The sequence below is a fragment of the Hyperoodon ampullatus genome (assembly GCF_949752795.1).
Source record: "Hyperoodon ampullatus genome assembly, chromosome: 15".
NCBI lineage: Eukaryota > Metazoa > Chordata > Mammalia > Artiodactyla > Ziphiidae > Hyperoodon > Hyperoodon ampullatus.
In genome coordinates this window covers 59,682,592-59,707,670 of record NC_136928.1, presented here as the reverse complement: position 1 = coordinate 59,707,670, position 25,079 = coordinate 59,682,592, and the positions used below count along the sequence as shown (strand labels likewise).

General features: G+C 42.3%; 1 protein-coding gene across 1 annotated transcript in view; it reads left to right on the top strand.

Moving 5' to 3' along the window:
• Window positions 1-25,079, top strand: part of VIT (vitrin) — a gene marked incomplete at its 3' end in the record, with an annotated part of 96,677 nt that overhangs the window by 5,979 nt on the left and 65,619 nt on the right. Inside the window, exons 2-3 of the mRNA XM_079721354.1 lie at window positions 3,058-3,123; window positions 24,462-24,618. Of these exons, the coding sequence (XP_079577480.1) occupies window positions 3,058-3,123; window positions 24,462-24,618 (223 nt within the window). The remainder of the gene's footprint in view (window positions 1-3,057; window positions 3,124-24,461; window positions 24,619-25,079) is intronic.

Genomic DNA, 25,079 nt, shown 5'->3' with positions numbered 1-25,079 from the left:
TGATGGCCACAGTAGGGAGAAACAGAGCAGAGGAAAATTTTTATTTGAAAAAATAAATTCAATATTTAATGTGGTTTGAAATTTCAAACACGACTAGCGAAAGGTGAGAACTTTTCATGTTACTCAAAGCTGGAACATTGAATTTTTAAAAATTGAGAAGTATTGCTGCAGAGTTGGTAAATCATGGTTGCCTTGGAACTTCAGACTCTAGCCTTCATTTCCTCAAGGCCTCTAGACTCTAACGGCCTCAGCTGTGGCCAGATAACTAACTACTCCCATGGAAGGGCTTTCAGACCTGTGTTCTGCTTTGTACTTTGAAGTGAGTATCTGTCATCCATTTCGGTGCTCTGCCAGGCTTCCTGAGAACAGGAACACAAGACTGATTTTTCTCTCACCCAAATTCCACATGCAAGTCACCATTTCCAAGGTAGCAAGAGAGGTCTTGCAGATGAGGAATGACTTGCTTCAGGGCACAAGCACATCTGCAGCCTTACTGACCAGCCCTCCCCTTGAGGAGTGGCTTCTGGGGAGCTTTAATTAACAAGCATCTAAGCTGAGGGGAGGGCCTCTGTGTACCATTGAAAATAATGACTTTATTAACCACTGCTTAAAACTGAACCCAGCTCTGCATGTTTTCAGCCTGGAGGGTCTTGGGCGAGAAAATGTGAGTGATGGGGTGGTCTTACTGAAATATTTATAGTCCTAATGATACCAAGACTTATAAACCATGTGCCATGGGTACACAGCCCCAGAAAGACAGTATTTGGTTTCCCAGCAAGAACTGATACCCAAATTTACTACTATTTCACTTACTCCCTCTGCTTTACGCGCATTAATTTTTTCTATATATTTATTTCGTACTTGTTTTTTAAAAAATATTCTAGTTATTTACTGTTGTGTATAAAATGAAGATGCGGTCTTTGGACAGAGTTAAATGACACAGAGCCTACTATAAAAATCAGACCTCCAGGACATTCACACCCTACGCAAACCCCAGAAGTAAATAACACCTAAAAAATGTCTGCCTTCATTCTACTCGGCTAGACGTTTGGTTTTCACTCAGTTCTCTTTCATGGCTCTGTTCTTGCAGGACATGGTATGTCAACTGTCCAGGCCTCAACTAGTGATAATAGTCAAAACAGGATAATTCAGGAGCTACATCACTGGCACAGCTCAGCTAGTTAATCATAAGATAAATAAAAAAATTTCTTAACAAACACTTGGTGACATTGCCACTTTTTCCTTCAAAGACAGTTACCAATTCAAGAATGCCTAAGTCCTGATTTAGGCTTTAATCAAGCATCTGTGTTCTGTTAAAAAAGAAAACATAGAGTAGGAAGTAAAATACCTATTTTAATTATTCTGCTGCCTCATGTTCACCTCCAGAGTTCCAACTCCATCCAGAAAGTGGGTTTCTCAAAAAAGTAGCTAAAATGGAGGTAAGTTAGAGCAGTATCATCTTTGGGTGGGTAAGGTAGAAGGCCTGGAAAGGAAGGAAGAAGAATAGAGACTGACTAGCCTTTTGAAAGGAAAAACAGGCTTTTCTGTTTATAGGTAGAATTAGTCTAGGTACAGAGAAGTGAGCATTTTCAGACATTATTAAAAAATTGCTATGAGAAATGTTCACAATATATATCAAAAATTTAAGTGGGCATATCTTTCAGACAAGAAACCCTATTTGGAATTTTAAGGCAATAATAAGGAATCCATGCAAAAATTGGCTAAATTATGGTATGTCCATGAATTGCAATATTTTGTAGGCAGTTAAAATTATTATGAGAGGAATATTAAATGACAAGAAAAAATGTTTCTATATCCTTAAGTAGAAATAAGTTTATGACACATTGTAAACAGTATAAGCATCATCAAATGTTTGTTTCAAAGTACAATACATACATATATATAGAAAAAGCCTGAAAATATTATACTTTTTGCTTTCATCCGTTATTTTCTGTAGTACTGTTTTTGAGTGTTTTTTTTTACTCTCCTACAAGGAACATGTATTATTTTGGTAATAAGAAAAATTCGGTCAATGTTATATTTTAAAAACACAAGGCTTTGGGCTTCTCTGGTGGCGCAGTGGTTGAGAGTCCACCTGCCGATGCAGGGGAAACGGGTTCGTGCCCCGGTCCGGGAAGATCCCACGTGCCGCGGAGCGGCTGGGCCCGTGAGCTATGGCCGCTGAGCCTGCGCGTCCGGAGCCTGTGCTCCGCAACGGGAGAGGCCACGACAGTGAGAGGCCCGCGTACCGGAAAAAAAAAAAAAAAACACAAGGCTCACACTAGCAATGCGACTTTAAACTTAAAGGCATAAAGAGTTCCCCTTTCTTCCCCTATTGTTTTGCTTCCCGAAGAGCAGTATCCAGGTTCTGCTCCGTTTCTGAGAAGGAAGCTCACCTACCTGCAGCTGGCTTCTAGGGGGCGCTGCACCAATTGGGGCTGGAAGGACCACCAAGGACAGTCAGGTCGCACCATACCCTGTGAGGAGTCTCTCTCGTCTCCCCAGTTTCCCTCCTCCTTGTCTTGCAAGAGTCCTCCTCTGAGGCTTTGTACGGACGCGCTTCATCAGGCCCTCCGTCTCTCTCGCACGCACATGCGCGCGCTTCAAATGCAAACGCGCGCATGCGTATGCGGCTCTCTGGGCATTTGGAAACTGGCCATTTGGAAACTCAGTGTGGAACAGAAGAGAGAGAACCGGGAGGGCCTGGGTGTTCATCCTACCTCTATGATTTATTCCTGGCACCAAGCAAATCAGTGGGCTTCGCGAGACCCACATTCCTGCCTTTGGAAAGTGGAGATGGTGGAGCTGGTGTGGTGAAATTTAAAGACAGCAAAACACGGGACAGATATCCAAGAAGTATTTTTAAAAGGCCCTTTCAGCAGAGGCTAAGAAAAGCACAAAGTATACATCTTATTTCCCCAACCATAAAATAAGGGAAAATTAGTTCTACTAACGAGAATACTTTAACATATGCTTGAAGCAAACATAAAGGTCAAAAGAGAGAAAGCATTTAGGTGAAATAATATTGATTAGATTTTTTGCATTTTCTTCGTGTAGTTTTGCTGGTGACTGGAATACACTCAAATAAAGAAATGACAAAGAAGATTAAAAGGCCCAAATTCAGTAAGTAAAGTTGCAGTTCCTCACTGGTACAAGACTTGTATCTCCCATGTGGAGGACTGTTACACTTGTTTCAGGTAATTTGGAAAGTTTGGGGTTTTTCTGTTTTGGGTTTTTTTGTGTGTGTGTCTTATCTCAATACTTTGCACTCAGACTAATTAGTAGTTATTCTTATTTGTCATCTACTTCATTCCAAAAAGCATTTGAAGTAAGAGTTCTTATTTTAGGGTAGATACGTGGTTCTACTATATTAGAAAAATTCAAAATTCACATACAAAGACCAGGCGACACTATGTCTCTATGCCTAAGCTGGAGTAGGTATTTTTCTGCCATTCTGTCTCAATTCCCCATACCAGAAAATTCAGTCTGGCTAATGCAAAAATCCAGCAAACCTGCCCACCTTCCAGCGTGCCCTGGAATCAATGGGTAATCTCACAGAAAAGTTTCACACCCAATCAGTGGAAAGAGGAATAATTAATTTCATTTTTGGGTGATAGTTAAGGTTAGATGACAGAAAAGCCAAAATAACAGTTGCTTAGATAAGACTGAAGTTTCTTTCTCTCTCCTGTAAACATAGTCTGGGCTTTTATGGGAGCTTCACAATCTTCAGGGACGCAGACTCCTTCTATCTTGTCATTCTGCTTTTCTCAATGTGGCTCTCAACTCATTGTCCAGAATGGCTACCCCAACTCCATCCATCATGTCCACATTCCAGTCAGTAGGAAGGGATGAAGAAAGGCACATACTTACTTCCTTTAAAGACAAGTCCAGGAAGTCAAATACACCACTTCTACTTAAATACCATTGGCCAGAATTCAAGGAGAATGGGAAATGTCTTGATCTCAAGCATCTGCATGCCTAGCTAAAAGTAAGGAGTACTATTATTAGGAAAGAAGAGAGAATGGATATTGGGGAAGAACTAGCAGGACAGGACATAAATGGAAAATCTCACACTCAAATCTTGTGAGCACACTGAGCTATCTGTATGTAAATCTGTAGACTTGATGGACGCTTGAATTAAGGTATATTTATGAAGGACCATAAGAAAAAGATTTTAGGTATATTCAGTGCTCTGTGCTGTCTACAAAAGAAACTTCTGTATAGGCATTAGATTTAGGTGCCTTAAATCAGCAACATTAAAATTTTGAAATAAAAGAGATTTGTTTCACACAGCATTTTTTTTTTCTTCTGTTCCTTTAAGCCCTTTGTGCAGGACTTCCTGTTGAAATGAGACCAAAAGGGCAGCCATCCACAGCCTCCTAGTCTGAAATACTAAAAAGGAATCAGTTGTTTATTTATTCCTGTCAGGAAGGAGAGCCAAGAGAATCAGGCCAGGGGCAGATGTGTGTTCAAAACAGTGATTGGGTTAATATGGAGACAAATGCACACCCAAGTATGAATTCCTTTGGGCTGTTTCCAGTATCTTCATTAACTCGTCTACAAAAATCATAAAAGGTTCCATGATTACCATGACAACAGTTTTCAGTGACTATGAAAGTCTGTGCTGAACGACCCAAGGGCAAACCTCTTTGAGAGATCTCAAATGGATTCAACTTCTGGTATGCTAAATTCTAACCTTATTCTCAAAATCTCCCTAGTGATACAGCACTTTTGAATCAATGTATGCATGAGGCCTTTTCTCTAATTAGAAACTCTGTCATGGTCATTAAATAAGGGGGAAAAATATAAAATGAAAGTAATAGGATATTCACAAACTATGGCGATACCTGATTCTTTACCTCAGGAGTATTTCCAAATTGTAATCTATACCTTGAGGCAAAAGTAATTTTCATTTTTTCTGTTCAACCTTGTCAATCTGCCACTGGGGCAGGTGACTGATAGCAAGGGAGGCACATCGTTCATTCACTTGACAAGTATTTATTGGGTGCTGGCCAAGTACCAGGTACAGTTAGACACCCAGATACAACAGCGATTGAGACTCAGACTGTGTCCTCACAGAGCTCAAAATCTGGAGAGGAAGAAAGACAAGTCACCAGGCAATTATGGTGTCTTATGTAAGTGCTAGGACTCGGGAGCTAAAGGTACTCCAAGAATATGGAGAAAAAAGCTATGTATCCGGGAGGGCTTCCTGGAGGAAGTGACACACCTACACTGATATCTGAAGGCCTAATAAGGATTGACCAGGCAAAGATAAGGGGAAAAGAGTGTTACAAGCAGAAAGAAAAAGCATGCCTAAGCCCATGAAGAAAAGAAAGAGCTAAAAAGTAGTTCCATATGACTGAGGTATAGAGTGGGAGGCACATGTGTTGAGATAAGAGATGGAGGGGTAAGCAGGCACCAGATCGTGAAGAGCTTTGTTACTGTGTCTAGGAATCTGCAGTTCATCAATGAGGGCAATGGGGAATATCTCAGTGCAGATTATTTAGGTGCAGAAATCCAAGGCCAATTTGCTTAAGCAGAAAAGGAGATTTTGGCAGTACATGAGGTAGCTCACATGACATGAGGTGTCTCGCAGAACCCAAGGTGGGGCGGGCAGCTCGCACTCACTGGGACTGTACCCCAGGTGGAAAGATCTCAAGAATTGGTGCCTCTGCTTCTCTCTGCATGTCTGCCTCACTATCCACCCCCCGACCCCCTGGTTCATGCAGACCATGTCTCTCAGCCCTGATGCCAAATTCCTGGGAGAGAAACTCTAACTGCATCAGCCTAGACTGGGAGGGTGGTTTTCAGAGAAGAGTAGAATGGTTAGGGTTGTGTTAGGGAAGTAAAACAATCCTAACAATAAAACCCAACAAAAATCCCGCCAACAAAACCCAACAAAAATCCCTTTGTCCCAGCATATGAAGAGAGAAGAGAGAGTACACAGTATATTAGTGAGTAAGCATTACAGATAGACATTCATATATAGGTAGGATGAAAGTATCTACCAAGTCTGGACAGAATTTCATACAAACTTATACAGTGAAGTAGAAGACAGAACAATTACAACTTCTCTTAACTCCTGGAAAGATAAATACATGGACCTCCTGAGTGTCTTTTGTATACCTGGAGACCCCTAAACTCCTTCTGGAGGTGGGTATCAATATTTGCGGATCCATGGATCAGAAGTCTGGAGACCTTGCACTCTGCAGGTGATTCCGATGCCTGGTAAAATTTGAGAACCGCTGGACTAGACGTACCCAAGATCAGGAATGCTTACAGATGTGAATGTGAAATCATGGGTTCTCTTCAATGCCTCTGCCTCTTTCCTAGCCAGCCCTCAATTTTCACCAGTGTTTATTCAGGACTAAAAGTCTTCACCACCCAGAGGACTGAAGGTAAAATAACAAGGAGGAGGTCGTTTGAGAGTTTTTGCCCAGAAGACAGTTTACTGACACCTACTACACATGTAGCACTACTTTCAGCTCTTGAGGATCTAGTGACCAGACATGGTACCATGAGTTGGCAGAGCCAGATTTGAAACTCAGGTCTCTGTGAGGCTCAACACCAGATGCTTTTCCAGTGCCTTGTCGCAAGCTAGCCATTTAGGAATTAAGTATCCATTGCCTAGAGGCAGATGAGGTGTTAAGATAATCAAGGGCTGACTGAATAGGAAGTAGGAGAAATGTGGGAAAATAGAAAAAAGAATAAATGCATGAGTTTCTTCCTCTGGCTTGGCCTGAGACCTTATGCCACACTAGTGCATCTATTCTGTCTATGCGTACGGTTACTGTTACTTTAGGTAATTGTCACTTTCTCTCCTCCCTACTTCCTCTGCTTTCTCATTTTATCTTCTCATCTCCTTTTCCTTCTTTCTATTTCTTTGGTCTACCCATGGCCCCCAGGGGCCCTTATGGACCTTGCTCAGCTCCACTGGAGGCCCTTTGGGCCAAAAAGGTAGTACATGTTGACAATAATTTCGCATGGGGCTTTTACAAAAGGAAAAGCAAAGATGAAAAAAAAAATGGGACTAGTTCTTACGGCTCCATACATGGCCATTCATTCCAAGCTAGTATTTTGTTCTCACATACACAGTCGTATTGGGTACAATTTTATTCTGTCACTTGGCTTATCACAGCATCTTATTTTCTAAATCAAATCAAGTCTGACTCCAGACTGCCAATTGCCTAGGGCTGAGATATTAAAATTCCATCATTACAAGGGCTTCCTCCCTCCCAGCTCCAGGCATTGGAAGCCTTATGCAATTTATAACATTCAGAGAGAGCCCCTGTATTGCTCAGTGTCCAAGCACATGTTATTCCTAGTAGTTGAGTAGCTCCATTGTTTCATGAATGGTGGGATCTTGGCAAATGTGGGGAAGCCCTATGCCGAAGGTTCTACCCAGAGGGGCACCACACCAGGTACTCTTCCAAAGTGATGTTCATCCAAGGCAGCTGCTAGGGAATAGGGGCATTTCCCTTACTGGGACCTACCTGCCCACTTCCACCTTCCCAGTCTTGGAAGGTCATTTTCTCTCCATCACTCTTTGGGCTGACCAAGCCCAATCCCCTCAAACAAGGAGGCTTCCGAGCAACTAATTCCCAGAACCTTGAGGGAGAGTTGCCAGGCAACCCCTGCCCGCCCTCTTGCAACCTTGAGCTCCAGAGATAGGAGAACACAAAACCTTCTTAGAATAGTAAGGGGAAAAATACAATAAGAATAAGCATAAGTTAATGTCTTAGTAAATTAACCTGCTGTATGGTGCAGGGTAAAGTTTACCATACTGTACAGAATGAGAGTTTTACCAAGTTTCTTTACAGAGGTGACTTTTTCAAGGCTCTCATTTTCCTGCTATGTTTTGGAGCCATAGATCCGACCTTACCCACAGGTACCTCACTAGTATATTTAGTCAGCTTAAACCTACTCAAGCAGTTTCTAACAAGTGACCAATATGTGGTTGCATTTTCCTTGACTGTTGAAGGCTACAAATAATGGTTGAAGGTTTAGGTGTGTCCATAAAACACTTCTCCTAAGGCAGTCAAGATACCTTCTAGATTTTAAGGATTAACTTCATTTATGTCAGATTCCACATTTGAAAAATGCCTACTCTTCAACTCATGAAGCTTTTAGCCCATACTGTAATAAACACATCATATGTTGCCCCATAAATTATGTCCACCAACCACTCTACAACGATCCCTGTCTGGCAGAGTGTTTGTGCTAGAGAGAGAAAAGCTTTTAAGTTGTAAAATCTCCTCAATAGCTTTTCTACATGTAAGGAGGCCCCAGAAGAGCTCCAGAAGCAATGGCCTTAGCCTAAAGTGGGGTCAGATGAGATAGTGCTACACAGGTGAGAGCTGTGATGATTAACTCCAACAAATGATTGCCTGGCCATCCTGCAAAGTCTCTGACTTCAGTGAGCACCCGATCTTGTAGAAGGTAAAATAAAATTATGCAAAGGAAAGCCTTCCTGGACCCAACACCAATTGCCAACACACAAAAAACCAGTTTAGATGGCTCCCGTGTATACTACACTTCCTCTGCTGTCTACTTACTGCACGTTATTATAAGAGCTTTTTTTTTTTTTTTTTTTTTTTTTTTTTTGAGGTACATGGGCCTCTCACTGTTGTGGCCTCTCCCATTGCAGAGCACAGGCTCCGGACGCACAGGCTCAGCGGCCATGGCTCATGGGCCTAGCTGCTCCATGGCATGTGGGATCCTCCCGTGTCCCCTGCATCGCCAGGCGGACTCTTAACCACTGCACCACCAGGGAAGCCCCAAGAGCTTTTTTATACAGTCTGTCTTCTCAACTAGACCAAATAATGAGTACTCATTAGGTATTTGTTGGACGAACTACAACAATAAAACAAAACACTGTAAAATAAAGCAAAATGTGGTGAATGCTACAAAAGAATAACAAGGGGTCTACAATAGGATTCATACTAGTTTCTTGAAAGAGCATTTAAGGTAGGATATGAAAAATAAGTGGAATTGCAGAGGTAGGTGGAAGGGCTTTCTAGGTGCACTAAGCCCAGATATCATGGGGAAGATGGGGTCAGGAAACAGTGAGTGGCGTGACTGGGTTTAAGTGCTGGGGAGTCGTGGGAGATGCAGCTGGAAGGTGGGTTAAGACTAGGCAATGCCAGTCTGAGAAGCTTTGTTTTCTGCCATTCTTTAGAGGGTTCTGAGCAGGAAATCTACATGATGAAGACAACAGTCAGCAAGATAAACAACAGCAATATATTCCCCACAGGCAGTGAAGCCACATTCTGAAATATTTCCATTACATTAGAGTCTGTTGAGATAGTCTTAACTTGGGGTGAAATGTATAACCTTTAATTCACATAGTTCTCTCCAATAAGTTAACCTTAATACCATGTAAGGCATGGAAAGATTTTTGCAATCAACCGGGAAAGGGTGGATAATTCCCAGAGGTACTGCCTCAGCATGAAGAGGTAATTGTTCTGGGACTTGGTTATTAAGTACATTGGACACTGTTGAAGACATACAGCTCTGTGATTGTAGGATTTGGGTATAGCAAGCACACAGCTTCTTCACTGGGCTCACATCTCGTTAGCTATAGCAACTTGTAAGGAACCCCCAATGTTTGCTTGCTCCTTAGACACTTGGTACCAACACCAGTGTGTTCTCCACACAGATTGATGTGTGTGCCGTTTCTCACACCATGAAAAAGGAAGTGGATTAACTCTCTAGCCCTCCTTCTGGTGTGTGGGTGAGAAGGGAGTTGGACTCTCTCTGTGTTGTAGGTTTTCAGTTGAATAAGCTCTACCGTGGCAGTTCTCAGAAATAACAGGCAAAGAATGCAAGGAAAATTGCACTAGAAGAGTTGCCTTGCAGGTGTTTGGGATACATGCACAGATGTATACAGACACACACACAAACACACCCAGACAGACAACCTATTTACAAGACATATCCTATATTTACCCACTAGTGGTTGTCAGTGATCTTCAAGTTCAGAAAAGCCTCATAGGATTAGAGTAGGGAAGCAAACATTTAACTCCTTTTCTTCAGTAATGGGAGAAGCAACCAGGTGGAGCTGGCAAAGCTCTGTGTCTGGAGCCAGAGGGTATGAGCTCAGGGACTGGCTCTGCCACTTTCCTGGTACCTGAGCTTGAACAAATAAACTTATCTCTCTGCAAAATGAGGACAATATGCCTCTCAGGGTTTTGTAAGAGTCAAGTGAATAAGTGTGTATTACATCCTTTCTAAATTAAAAGTAGGTTACTTTTAGGGACTTCCCTGGCGGCCCAGTGGTTAAGACTCTGAGCTTCTACTGCAGGGGGCAAGGGTTCAATCCCTGGTCAGGGAACCAGGGAACTATTCTAGCAGAGAGCTGATTGTTTCAGGCAAGGTCACCTTCCTTTGGAGGATGACAGCAGTCTGTCAGGTGGATTACCTCACTGGTGCTGACCAGGAAATTCCGGGTGGACTTGTTAAGATTACATTCCTGGGAAAGAATGAAACTGCAGTTAGGTTAGGCATTGTCTCGGTTTGGTGACGCAAGCTTTGCACAAGTGACTCTATGTTGGGCCTGTTGTCTCTCTTTTGACATTACTAACTGGGATTCTTTCTGAGGTGATGAAGATGTGGAATTAGATAATGATGGTTTCACAAACTTGTGACTATACTATAAATCACTGATTGTACGCTTAAAAGGACCTATTTTATGGTACGTGAATGGTATCCCAACTTTTAAAAATGGAATTTTCCTGAAAGAAAAAGAAAGGAAATTTCTTCTGAAAATAATACTGTGCAGTTCTGAGAAGAGTTCTAGCAAAAACAGCTGTTGACATCTTGGTCACAGTGGGGCTATTAATTCACCCAGTGCCCATGTGATGTGATCCCTGCCGACTCCCCAGACCTTATCATGGACCTCCCCCCAACCCACTCACTGTGCTCCAGGCACCCTGGCCTCCTTTGTGTTCTTCAAACCACCAAGCCCTTTCCCACATCAAGGTTTTTGCCTTGGTTCTTCTTTCTGCCTGGAAGGTCCTCCTAGACCTTTGCTGGCTGGTAACTTCTCATCATCCAAGTAACCATGGTAAGAGAGTAAATAGAAAGGAATACAGGGACCAGATCCTTTAGGGCCTTGTGGACCATATTAAAAAGCTTGGACATTAGGGCAGCAGGAAACCAATGAGGGGTTTTAAGCAGGAGAATGATGAAATGTGATTAAATTTTTTAAGTATCACATTGGCTGTTCAATGGAGAAAGGACTGAGGCAAAGGGTGAGCAATATGGAAGGAAGAAGACAAGCTAGGAGGCTATTGTGTTAATAGTCCAGACAGGAAATGTCAGTGAACTGGACCAAGGCGAAAGCAGAGAGAAATTGCAGATTTGGAAATAAACCTAGCAGGACTTGCTAATGCATGGGTTCCATTTATCCCTTCATTCATCCAGCAGACATTCTGTTGATCAGCAATGAACAAAGCACACAAAAATTCCTGCCCCCATGGAGTGTATAGTCTAGTAGGTGAAAGAAAATGTAACAAACTGGGACCTTGAAAAAGTAGTAGCATTTGAACAGCTGAAAGGAAAAAGGGTTCCAGGTGTAAGGAATGATACAAGCCAAGTGTGCGAGATAACATGTGTTTGAAAAGTCCCAGGGGCAGTACTGGCAAGCCCAGAAGTTCCATGGAGGGGACTGTGGAAACGCCTTAAAGATTTTAGAATTTTTCCTCAAGGCAGCAGAAAGATATCGACAGCTTTTGACCAAAGATTCAACGTGGTCATCTAGCAATCACACTACTGGGCATATAGCTGGACAAAACTATAATTCAAAAAGATAAATGCACCCCTGTGTTCATAGCAGCACTATTTACAATAGCCAAGACATGGAAACAATCTAAATATCCATTGACAGATGAATGGATAAAGAAGATGAGGTATGTGTATGTGTATGTGTGTGTGTGTGTGTGTGTGTGTGTGTGTGTGTAAAATGGAATACTATTCATCCATTAAAAAAGAGTGAAATAATGGCATTTGCAGCAGCATGGGACCTAGAGATTATCATACTAAGTGAAGTAAGTCAGAAGGAGAAAGACAGATACCATATGATATCACTTATATGTGGAATCTAAACTATGACAAATGAACTTATCAATGAAACAGAAACAGACTCACAGATATAGAGAACAGATTTGTGGTTGCCAAGGGGGAGGGTGGGTGGGGGAGGGAAGGACTGGGAGTTTGGGATTAGCAGATGCAAACTATTATGTATAGAATGGATAAACAACAAGGTCCTACTGTATAGCACAGGGAACTATATTCAATATCCTGTGATAGATCATAATTGAAAAGAATACGAAAAAGAATATATATATGTATAACTGAAGCACTTTGCTGTACAGCAGAAATTAACACAACACTGTAAATCAACTATAATTTAATAAAACAAATTTTTAAGAAAGATTCAACATAGTCAAAGACTTTTTAAGAAAAATGGAAAAGAGGGACTTCCCTGGTGGTCCAGTGGTTAAGAGTCTGCCTTCCAATGCTGGGGACATGGGTTCGATCCCTGGTCGAGGAACTAAGATCCCACATACCGTGGGGGAACTAAGCCCACACGTTGCAATGAAGAGCCCGCACGCCGCAACTAAGACCTGACGGAGCCAAATAAATAAATAAATATTTTTTTTAAAAGAAAAAAAAAAGAAAAATGGAAAAGAATGCTTTGCAAAAGAATTTGCTACCAAGGAAGAATTAACATGATCTGGTCACTGGTGTCAGGAGAAGGAAGCATTCATCTTCAAATTTTATTTGATGATCATTTTATTTCATTAAATTAACATTTTTGCATAATTTTCTTAAAAATAGAATTTTACTCTAGTTGAATATCACAGTAGAACAAAATTAAGTTTCATATCAAAACTGTTTATGCATAAGTGCTTTTATGTTATAATAATTCTTTCTCATTAACAGCCAAGAGGCAAGCTTATAATGGCCGCCTCTGATTGATGAAGAAATTTGTTTCCCCGAAGCAATGTGGCTTGCCTTGAAAGCCACATTCACTGAAAACATGAATGGAAAATAAGAAGCAGATTATACAGTTTGATTTGGCCTCTACATCATTGGCTTATTGTATATGACATCACCCAGTAATCACTCTGTTATTAGGCCAGGCAGAAGAACCAACTTAGAGCAGAAACATTTGCAGTTGTGCCTCTAAGATTCCAATGTTGCATGAAGATAGTGGCTCAAACAATACCAGTTTTGCCCAGGAACACTCTGAGATCAGTACAGCAGACACATGACCTCAGTGGGCAGCATCTAAAAGTTATCCTTTCATTCTAACCATCTGGGTTGCAAATAGTTCTCTTTTCCCTGTGTCTGGTGCCAAGGGCCTCTGGGAAGGAATCCTTGGCAGATTCTGAGGTGCTCTAATGTGAGCTCTGTCGAGAAAATCATAATGGCCATGAGAAGGTGAGGTAACCTTGAGGAATCACATGAGGGGGAAGCAGAGCAGATGGCTGAGGAATAGGTCTCTGTGCAGTTTCCACTCAAGCAGTTCTGGGCTCCCCCAGGATCTCTGCGACTTTAGCCCAGGGTTCTCTCATTTCCACCAACAAAACTCCACTCAGGAAGGAATGGAAGAGGCCCTCTTCTTGCTTTCTCAAATGCTCCTGGGAGTAAACCTTCTTATGACTTCTAAGTTCTCCACCAAGGTTATCAGTGGGGTTGCACCATTCCCCGTCCCCTGAGTCTTATTTGCCACATCAGTGTCTTCCTGCTCCCTTCAGACCTGAGATGGACACTTCTTGAGCTGCCTTAGTTTTGACCTGTCCTCTGAAGGAAGTCTTATTTCTGCACGTTTGATATGAAACCCAAAGAGAGATGAAAGTGAATCTAGAGACCTTCAAGATGGCAGAGGGGTAAGACGTGGAGATCACCCTCCTCCCCACAAACACATCAGAAATACATCTACACGTGGAGCAACTCCTACAGAACACCTACTGAACGCTGGCAGAAGACCTCAGACGTCCCAAAAGGCAAGAAACTCCCCACGTACCTGAGTAAGGCAAAAGAAAACAGAAAAAACAGAGACAAAGAATAGGGATGGGACCTGCACCTCTGGGAGGGAGCTGTGAAGGAGGAAATACTTCCACACACTAGGAAATCCCTTCACTGGCAGAGATGGGGGGTGGGTGGGGGGAAAGCTTTGGAGCCATGGAGGAGAGCACAGCAACAGGGGTGCAGAGGGCAAAGTGGAGAGATTCCCGCACAGAGGATCGGTGCCGACGACCAGCACTCACCAGCCTGAGAGGCTTGTCTGCTCACCCGCTGGGGCGGGCGGGGACTGGGAGCAAAGGCTCCGGCTTCGGAGGTCAGACCCCAGGGAGAGGACTGGGGTTGGCTGCGTGAACACAGCCTGAAGGGGGCTAGTGCGCCACAGCTAGCTGGGAGGGAGTCCGGGAAGAAGTCTGGAACTGCCTAAGAGGCAAGAGACCATTGTTTCAGGTTGCCTGAGAAGAGGGGATCCAGAGCACCGCCTAAACGAGCTCCAGAGACGGGCACGAGCCACAGCTATCAGCACAGACCCCAGAGACGGGCATGAAATGCTAAGGCTGCTGCTGCAGCCATCAAGAAGCCTGTGTGCAAGCACAGGTCACTATCCACACCCACCTTCCGGGGAACCTGTGCAGCCTGCCACTGCCAGGGTCCCACGATCCAGGGACAACTTCCCCAGGAGAACACACGGCGCGCCTCAGGCTGTTGCAACATCATGCCAGCCTCTGCTGCCACAGGCTCGCCCCACATTCCATACCCCTCCCTCCCCCAGGCCTGAGTGCGCCAGAGCCCCCTAATCAGCTGCTCCTTTAACCCCATCATGTCTCAGAGAAGAACAGATGCCCTCCGGCGACCTACACGCAGAGGCGGGGCCAAATCCAAAGCTGAACCGCGGGAGCTGTGCGAACAAAGAAGAGAAAGGGAAATCTCTCCCAGCAGCCTCAGGAGCAGCGGATTAAATCTCACAGTCAACTTGATGTACGCTGCGTCTGTGGAATACCTGATAGAAAACGGATGATCCCTAAATTGAGGCGGTGGATTTTGGGAGCAACTGTAGACGTGGGGTTTGCTTTCTGCATCTAATTTGTTTCTGGTTTTATGTTTATCTTAGTTGAGTATTTAGAGTTTATTATCATTGGTAGATTTGTTTATTGATTTGGTTGCTCTCTCCTTTTTTTAATATATATAGACATTTTCTTTCCTTTTTATCTTTTTGTGAGTGTGTATGTGTATGCTTCTTTGTGTGATTTTGTCTGTATAGCTTTGCTTTTACCATTTGTCCTAGGGTTCTGTCTGTCCAATTTTTCTTTGTTTTTTTATTACTTTTTAATTCTTAATAATTTTTTATTTTAATAAATTTATTTTATCCTTTCTTTCCTTCTTTCTTTCTTTTTTCTTTCTTTCCTTGCTTCTTTCTTTCTTTCTCTCATTCTTTCTTTCTTTCTTTCTTTCTTTCTCTCATTCTTTCTTTCCTTCCTTCTTTCTTTCTCTCATTCTTTCTTTCTTTCCTTCTTTCTTTCTTTCTCTCATTCTTTCTTTCCTTCCTTCTTTCTTTCTTTCTCTCATTCTTCCTTCCTTCCTTCCTTCCTTCCTTCCTTCCTTTCTTTCTTTCTTTCCTTCCTTTCTTTCTTTCCTTCCTTCCTTCTTTCTTTCTTTCTTTTTTTCTTTCTTTCTCCCTTTTCTTCTGAGCCATGTGGCTGACAGGGTCTTGGTGCTCTGGCTGGGTGTCAGGCCGGTGCCTCTGAGCTGGGAGAGCCGAGTTCAGGACATTGGTCCACCAGAGACCTCCTGGCTTCACATAATATCAAACAGCAAAAGCTCTCCCAGAGATCTCCATCTCAATGCTAAAACCCAGCTCCACTCAACAACCAGCAAGCTACAGTGCTGGACACCCTAAGCCAAACAACTAGCAAGACAGGAACACAACTCCACCCAGTAGCAGAGAGGCTGCCTAAAATCATAATAAGGTCACAGACACCCCAAACACGCAACCAGATGCAGCCCTCCCCAACAGAAAGACAAGATCCACCCTCATGCACCAGAACACAGGCACCAGTCCTCTCCACCAGGAAGCCTACACAACTCACTGAACCAACCTTACCCACTGGGGGCAGACACGAAAAAAAATGGGAACTATGAACCTGCAGCCTGTGAAAAGGAGACCCCAAACACAGTAAATTAAGCAAAATGAGAAGACAGAGAAACACACAGCAGGTGAAGGAGCAAGGTAAAAACCCACCAGACCAAACACATGAAGAGGAAATAGGCAGTCTACCTGAAAAAGAATTCAGAGTAATGACAGTAAAGATGATCCAAAATCGTGGAAATAGAATGGAGAAAATACAAGAAACTTTTAACAAGGACCTAGAAGAACCAAAGAGCAAACAAACAATGATGAACAACACAATCAATGAAATTAAAAATTCTCTAGAAGGAATCAATAGCAAAATAACTGAGGCAGAAGAACGGATAAGTGACCTGGAAAATAAAATACTGGAAATAAATACTGCAGAGCAGAATACAGAAAAATGAATGAAAAGAATGGACGACAGTCTCAGAGACCTCTTGGACAACATTAAATGCACCAACATGCAAATTATAGGGGTCCCAGAAGAAGAAGAGAAAAAGAAAGGGACTGAGAAAATATTTGAAGACATTAGAGTTGAAAACTTCCCTAATATGAGAAAGGAAATAGTCAATCAAGTCCAGGAAGCGCAGAGTCCCATATAGGATAAATCCAAGGAGAAACACGCCAAGACACATACTAATAAAGCTATCAAAAATTAAATACAAATTTAAAATATTAAAAGCAGCAAGGGAAAAGCAACAAATAACATACAAGGGAATCCCCATACAGTTAACAGCTCAGCATTCAGCAGAAACTCTGCAAGCCAGAAGGGAGTGGCAGGACATATTTAAAGTGATAAAAGGGAAGAACCTACAACCAAGAATATGCTACACAGCAAGGATCTCATTCAGATTTGACAGAGAAATTAAAACCTTTATAGAAAAGCAAAAGCTAAGAGAATTCAGCACCACCAAACCAGCTTTACAGCAAATGCTAAAGGAACTTCTCTAGGCAGGAAACACAAGAGAAGGAAAAGACCTACAATAACAAACACAAAACAATTGAGAAAATGGTAATAGGAACCTGCATATCGATAACTACCTTAAATGTAAATGGATTAAAGGCTCCAACCAAAAGACATAGACTGGCTGAATGCATAAAAAACAAGACCCATATATATGCTGTCTACAAGAGACCCACATCAGACCAAGGGACACATACAGACTGAAAGTGAGGGGATGGAAAAAGCTATTCCATGCAAATGGAAATCAAAAGGAAGCTGTAGTAGCAATTCTCATACCAGACAGAATAGACTTTAAAGACTATTACAAGAGACAAAGAAGGACACTGCATAATGATCAAGGTATCAATCCAAGAAGAAGATATAACAATTGTAAATCTTTATGCACCCAACATAGGAGCACCTCAATATAAAAGGCAAACGCTAACAGCCATAAAAGGGGAAATCGACAGTAACAATAACAGTAGGGCACTTAAATACCCCACTTTCACCAATGGACAGATCATCCAAAACAAAAATAAATAAGGGAACACAAGCTTTAAATGATACATTAGGGCTTCCCTGGTGGCGCAGTGGTTGAGAGTCCGCCTGCCAATGCAGGGGACATGGGTTCGTGCCCCAGTCCGGGAGGATCCCACATGCCATGGAGCGGCTGGGCCCGTGAGCCATGGCCGCTGAGCCTGTGCGTCCGGAGCCTGTGCTCCGCAATGGGAGAGGTCACAGCGGTGAGAGGCCCGTGTATCAAAAAAAAAAAAAAAAGATACATTAAACAAAATGGACTTAATTGATATTTATAAGACATTCCATCCAAAAACTACAGAATACACTTTCTTCTCAAGTGCTCATGGAACATTCTCCAGGATAGATAATATCTTTGGTCACAAATCAAGCCTTGGTAAATTTAAGAATATTGAAATCGTATCAAGTATCTTTTCCAACCGCAATGCTATGAGACTAGATATCAATTACAGGAAAAAAATCTGTAGAAAATACAAACAGATGGAGTCTAAACAATATACTACTAAATAACCAAGAGATCACTGAAGAAATCAAAGAAGAAATCAAAAATACCTAGAAACAAATGGCAGTGAAAACACGATGACCCAAAACCTATGGGATGAAGCAAAAGCAGTTCTAAGAGGGAAGTTTACAGCAATACAATCCTACCTAAAGAAACAAGAAAAATCTCAAATAAACAACCTAACCTTACACCTAAAGCAATTAGAGAAACAAGAACAAAAAAACCCCAAAGTTAGCAGAAGGAAAGGAATCATAAAGATCAGATCAGAAATAAATGAAAAAGAAATGAAGGAAACAATAGCAAAGATCAATAAAACTAAAAGCTTGTTCTTTGAGAAGATAAACAAAATTGATAAACCATTAGCCAGACTCATCAAGAAAAAAAGGGAGAAGACTCAAATCAATAGAATTAGAAATGAAAAAGGAGAAGTAACAACTGACACTGCAGAAATACAAAGGCTCATGAGATTACTACAAGCAACTTTATGCCAATAAAATGGACAACCTGGAAGAAATAGACAAATTCTTAGAAAAGCACAACCTTCCAAGACTGAACCAGGAAGAAATAGAAAATATAAACAGACCAATCACAAGCACTGAAATTGAAACTGTGATTAAAAATCTTCCAACAAACAAAAGCCCAGGACCAGATGGCTTCACAGGCGAATTCTATCAAACATTTAGAGAGGAGCTAACACCTATCCTTCTCAAACTCTTCCAAAATATAGCAGAGGGAGGAACATTCCCAAACTCATTCTAAGAGGCCACCATCACCCTGATACCAAAGCTAAACAAAGATGTCACAAAGAAAGAAAACTACAGGCCCATATAACTGATGAACATAGATGCAAAAATCCTCAACAAAATACTCGCAAACAGAATCCAATAGCACATTAAAGGGATCATACACCATGATCAAGTGGGGTTTATCTCAGGAATGCAAGGATTCTTCAATATACACAAATCAATCAATGTGATAAACCATATTAACAAATTGAAGGAGAAAAACCATATGATCATCTCAATAAATGCAGAAAAACCTTTTGACAAAATTCAACACCCATTTATGATTAAAATAACCCTCCAGAAAGTAGGCAGACAGGGAACCTACCTCAATATAATAAAGGCCATATATGACAAACCCACAGCCAACATCATTCTCAAAGGTGAATAACTGAAGCCATTTCCTCCAAGATCAGGAACAAGAAAAGGTTGCCCACTCTCACCACTATTATTCTACATAGTTTTGGAAGTTTTAGCTACAGCAATCAGAGGTAAAAAAGAGATAAAAGGAATCCAAATCAGAAAAGAAGAAGTAAAGCTGTCACTGTTTGTAGACGACATGATACTATACATAGAAAATCCTAAAGATGCTACCAGAAAACTACTAGAGCTAATCAATGAATTTGGCAAAGTAGCAGGATACAAAATTAATGCACAGAAATCTCTTGCATTCCTATACACTAATGATGAAAAATCTGAAAGAGAAATTAAGGAAACATTCCCATTTACCATTGCAACAAAAAGAATAAAATACCTAGGAATAAACCTACCTAAGGAGACAAAAGACCTGTATGCAGAAAACTATAAGACAGTGATGAAAGAAACTAAAGATGATACAAACAGATGGAGAGATATACCATGTTCTTGGATTGGAAGAATCAACATTGTGAAAATGACTATACTACCCAAAGCAGTCTACAGATTCAATGTAATCCCTATCAAACTACCAATGGCATTTTTCATAGAAGTAGAACAAAAAATTTCACAATTTGTGTGGAACACCAAAGACCCCAAATAGCCAAAGCAATCTTGAGGATGAAAAACGGAGCTGGAGGAATCAGGCTCCCGGACTTCAGACTCTACTACAAAGCTACAGTAACCAAGACAGTACGGTACTAGCACAAAAACAGAAATATGGATCAATGGAACAGGATAGAAAGCCCAGAGATAAACCCACGCACCTATGGTCACCTCATCTTTGATAAAGGTGGCAAGACTATACAGTGGAGAAAAGACAGCCTCTTCAATACGCGGTGCTGGGTAAACTGGACAGCTACATGTAAAAGAATGAAATTAGAACATTCCCTAACACCACACACAAAAATAAACTCAAAAATGGATTAAAGATCTAAATGTAAGGCCAGACACTATAAAACTCTTAGAGGAAAACATAGGCAGAACACTCTATGACATAAATCACAGCAAGATGCTTTTTGACCCACCTCCTAGAGAAATGGAAATAAAAACAAAAATAAACAAATGGAACCTAATGAAACTTAAAAGCTTTTGCACAGCAAAGGAAACCATAAACAAGATGAAAAGACAACCCTCAGAATGGGAGAAAATATTTGCAAATGAAGCATCTGACAAAGGATTAATCTCCAAAATATACAAGCAGCTCATGCAGCTCAATATCAAAAAAACAAACAACCCAATCCAAAAATGGGCAGAAGACCTAAATAGACATTTCTCCAAAGAAGATATACAGATTGCCAACAAACACATGAAAGGATGCTCAACATCACTAATCATTAGAGAAATGCAAATCAAAACTACAATGAGGTATCACCTCCCACCAGTCAGAATGGCCATCATCAAAAAGTCTACAAACAATAAATGCTGGAGAGGGTGTGGAGAAAAGGAAACTCCTTGCACTGTTGGTGGTAATGTAAATTGATACAGCCAGAATGGAGAACAGTATGGAGGTTCCTTAAAAAACTGAAAATAGAACTACCATACTACCCAGCAATCCCACTACTGGGCATATACCCTGAGAAAACCATAATTCAAAAAGAGTCATGTACCACAATGTTCATTGCAGCTCTATTTACAATAGCCAGGACATGGAAGCAACCTAAGTGTCCACCGACAGATGAATGGATAAAGAAGATGTGGCATATATATATACAATGGAATATTACTCAGCCATAAAAAGAAATGAAATTCAGTTATTTGTAGTGAGGTGGATGGACCTAGAGTCTGTCATACAGAGTAAGTTAGAAAGAGAAAAACAAATACTTTATGCTAACACATATATGTAGCATATAAAAAAATGTTTCTGAGGAAACTAAGGACAGGACAGGAATAAAGACACATGTAGAGAGTGGAGTTGTGGACACGGGGAAGGGGAAGGGTAAGCTGGGGCGAAGTGCGAGAGTGGCATAGACATATATACACTCCCAAACGTAAAATAGATAGCTATTGGGAAGCAGCCGCATAGCACAGGGAGATCAGCTCGGTGCTTTGTGACCACCTGGAGGGGTGGAGTAGGGAGAGTGGGAGGGAGGGAGACGCAAGAGGGAAGAGAGATGGGAACATATGTATAACTGATCCACTTTGTTATAAAGCAGAAACTAACACACCATTGTAAAGCAATTATACTCCAATAAAGATGTTAAATAAAAAAGAAAAAGAAAATGAACCTATACGACAGAAGAGAGAGAGAGAGAAAAGGAAGTCCTAAGCCGTAAGGTGGAATAGTTCAAATATATTTAGAGGAAATACAAAGATAAATCATTTCATTTCAGCTTTAAGTGGATGGATGGAAGATTCCTGGAAGGTTATAAGAAAACAGACTACTTCACAAATAACTGAGAAAATACTGTAAAAGAATAAATCGTGGTTTCCATATACTCAAAGAAGAGCAGCCAAAAAAGATGCAAATGACTGCTTCTTGCCAGCTGGATTAAGATATTACACTTTCCAATGATTTTGGCAATTACTCTGAAATTGTAATTAGCTCACTCTCTCCAGCTGAATTTTCTGTACAAATTGAACAAATATTTGACCTTTAGCCAACTTTGTCATTGTACCCTGTTCTTCCAAAGTGCATGAGCATATGTGCTTGATATCATTTTACAGCCCCCCACCCCGTGGGATGAGCTAATTCACCAAGTCTTCTAATCCAGTTGGGTGCAGATAAAGCAGCAGATCTTATTTAAGGGCTTGCCCAGGCCTTTGTAAAAACAAGACAAAGCAAAAAGAAAAACAGAAAACAAATTCCCCCTACAGGAAGGGGCGGGGTGGGGGGATGGGAATTGATTAGCCGGAAGCAAAATATTCCCATGTAACACTTTTCCCCTTATTTTTTTAAACCAACTATTTCATGGAAAACTCTACCACATCCGCACCTGTCTTGCAATAAGTTCGACCATTGTATGACACTCATGCAATAAGCTTCTAGATAGAGCCCAGTTTACAACTCCAGGAGAGTTGGGTTGGCCTACCAGGAGATCCAAACCCTCAGGGTGACAAAGTCACATCCAAACTGAATCCCAGGTCACAGAGCTCGTCACTTCCTATTTCATGTAACTATGAGCTGAGAAGGAATGCTTCCATTTTCTTTACATCTAAGGGAGGAGATGCCTTCGGGAGTGGGGCAGTGATCTGTGGAAGGGAGGAGAGCTGAAAGCATTTAGTTACACCCAGTGATCCAACAACTAACTAATTTAAGGAGAGACTACACAGGCATCTTCAGTCCCAAAATTGGCCTTTTAGAACAATAATCCAAGACTCAAAATAGTCAATGCAGCCTTGAGTATCAGGGTTTAAAAGAATGAAAGATAAAAAGAAAATAACTTTGGAGAGGAAGCAGCCTGTGGTGGGAAGGACGAAACCACAAAACCATTTTAAGCGCAGCGCTTCCCTCCTTAATGCAGACCACAAATTGTTTTAGCCTGTGATCACACTCAGCCCCCGGGCTCCCAGGAGAAGGACTTTCATGCTGGCCCAGCCCTGCATGACCAAGACTGTCTGGGAGGGGTGTTTAGGAAAAGAGCAGGAGTTCTAACTTTAGTTCTCTCTCCAGTCTGAATGAAATGCAATTCTGCTCCATTCAGATACATAAGGGTTAAAAAAAAAAAGTGCATTTTGGATACAGCTGGAAGCTATTAACAACTCTGAGAACATCTCAGTAACCCAGTTAGAGGATGGGTGGCCTGGCAGAGATCCTGAATCCATGTTTGTAATCACAGACTCTTACCACTGGGCGGGGCTTGCTTTCTACCTCCCACCCAGTGGAGACATCCCCTCTTCAACTGTTCAGTCCCTGCTTGCATACTTCCAGCCCCTTCCTTCAAGGACAACTTCATTTACTAGAAAGTTCTTTTTGGCAAAAAATGCCTCCGTAGAAAATCTCCCCCTTAGTTCTAGCTCAGTCCTCTATGTCATAGCACACGACAGTCCTACTTGTGAAACAGCTATATTTGCCTCCAAATGCTCGCCTTCTTATGGCCAAACACCCTATCTCTGCCAGGCAGCCCTCCCTTCTGGTGGTTTCCAGATCCCTCCAGAGCCTGCTTACTCTTTGAATAGTGCTTATGTTTCAGAGTCCCTTCTAGAGAATCTAATCCTGGCTCCCAGGCATCAATATAAGATCCTCTAGGAGACCTTTTCATTCAGGAGTTTTCAAGGGAAATTTTTTTCAGGGAAGATGCAACCACACCCGCTTTTAGGTACTGCCACTAGAGCATCTACACTGTCTCATGCCTAAGCAAGCTTCGGGCTCCAGCAGCCTTGTCTAGTCGATACTGCTAGCCTGTCAATGGCGTCACCAAGCCGGAGAGGAGGCAGGACAGAATGAATGAGCTTCCCCTGGCTGCCTAGCAGGGCAGTCCCCAGCTTTCCACCGAGTGTGGAGGCAGATGAGCAAAGATCACTCCCATCACCCTGGAGCTAGGACCCAGCCTCTAGGACTGAGACAAAAGATCACTTTCATTATCTATATCCCCTGTCCAAAAACCTTCCACCTCCCGAACAGAACACAAGCACTCAAGCCTCCTTCACCTGGCCAAACCCTGACCATCCCCACGCTCCCGGCAGGCTCCAGCCCGGGGCCTCTGCTGCAGCAGCCCACCTTGTCCTGGCTGGTCCCGACGCAAGGCCCATGCTCTCTCGCTTGCCCTTTCCGATACCTTTCTTCCTCCTGCGAGGTTTTCTGAGAGTTTCCTCTTTTCCTGGGCTAGCTCCAGAGCATCTGAATACCCAGTATTCTCTAATTGTGGACTCAGGCTGACATTTCTGACCATTGGAGGCAGGTCTTTTCCCAGCGTTCTCTTCTTCAATGAATTGTTTGAATACACACAGGAATGAGCCTCTTGTTCTTGCTCTCAGCAGGTTAAGTGCAGTGGATGGTGATTGCTCTTTTGGTCTGAGGAATGTCTTAATTACCTCATTGCTTTCATTATACGGAGGGGATCCAGGGTCAGCCCAGGCTCTGGCTTTTAGAGATTAAGTAAATGAACAGTTATGACCTAACAGTCACCCCATATATAAGCTGATACCACAAGGTGTAATCTTGACCTCATTTTGCATCCCCAGCTGTGCCTCAGATCAACTGTGATGTGAGAGCTGGAAAGATAATCAATCCCGAGTTCATTGTGAAATGTCCAGCAGGATGCCAAGACCCCAGGTACCACGTTTATGGCACTGACGTCTATGCATCCTACTCCAGCGTGTGTGCTGCTGCGGTTCACAGGTGGGTAGCACTGAGCTTCTTAAGCAGGAGCAGTCAGGGTGTGGGCAGGGAGCCACCGGTGCAGGGTTGTCTGATTAGCAAGCAAGAACAAACAAACTTAATGGAGCATCCTGTATTTTGTCTGGCAGCCCTATCCCATGGGACGACCCAGAATCTGTTCGTGGTCCTGGATCTCCTTTCAGATCTCTCTAGAAAGGAGGGCTGACTTCTCTTTACACCTTAATGGGTGGGGGTGGGAGGGAGAATCCTACTCTTTTGTGTTCATAATGAGGAAACCAAAGTTCTTGATGATGTAAAGCATTTTTTTTTTTTTCGCCGTACGCGGGCCTCTCACTGTTGTGGCCTCTCCCGTTGTGGAGCACAGGCTCCGGATGCGCAGGCTCAGCAGCCATGGCTCACGCACCCAGCCGCTCCGCGGCATGTGGGATCCTCTCGGACTGGGGCACGAACGGGTGTCCCCT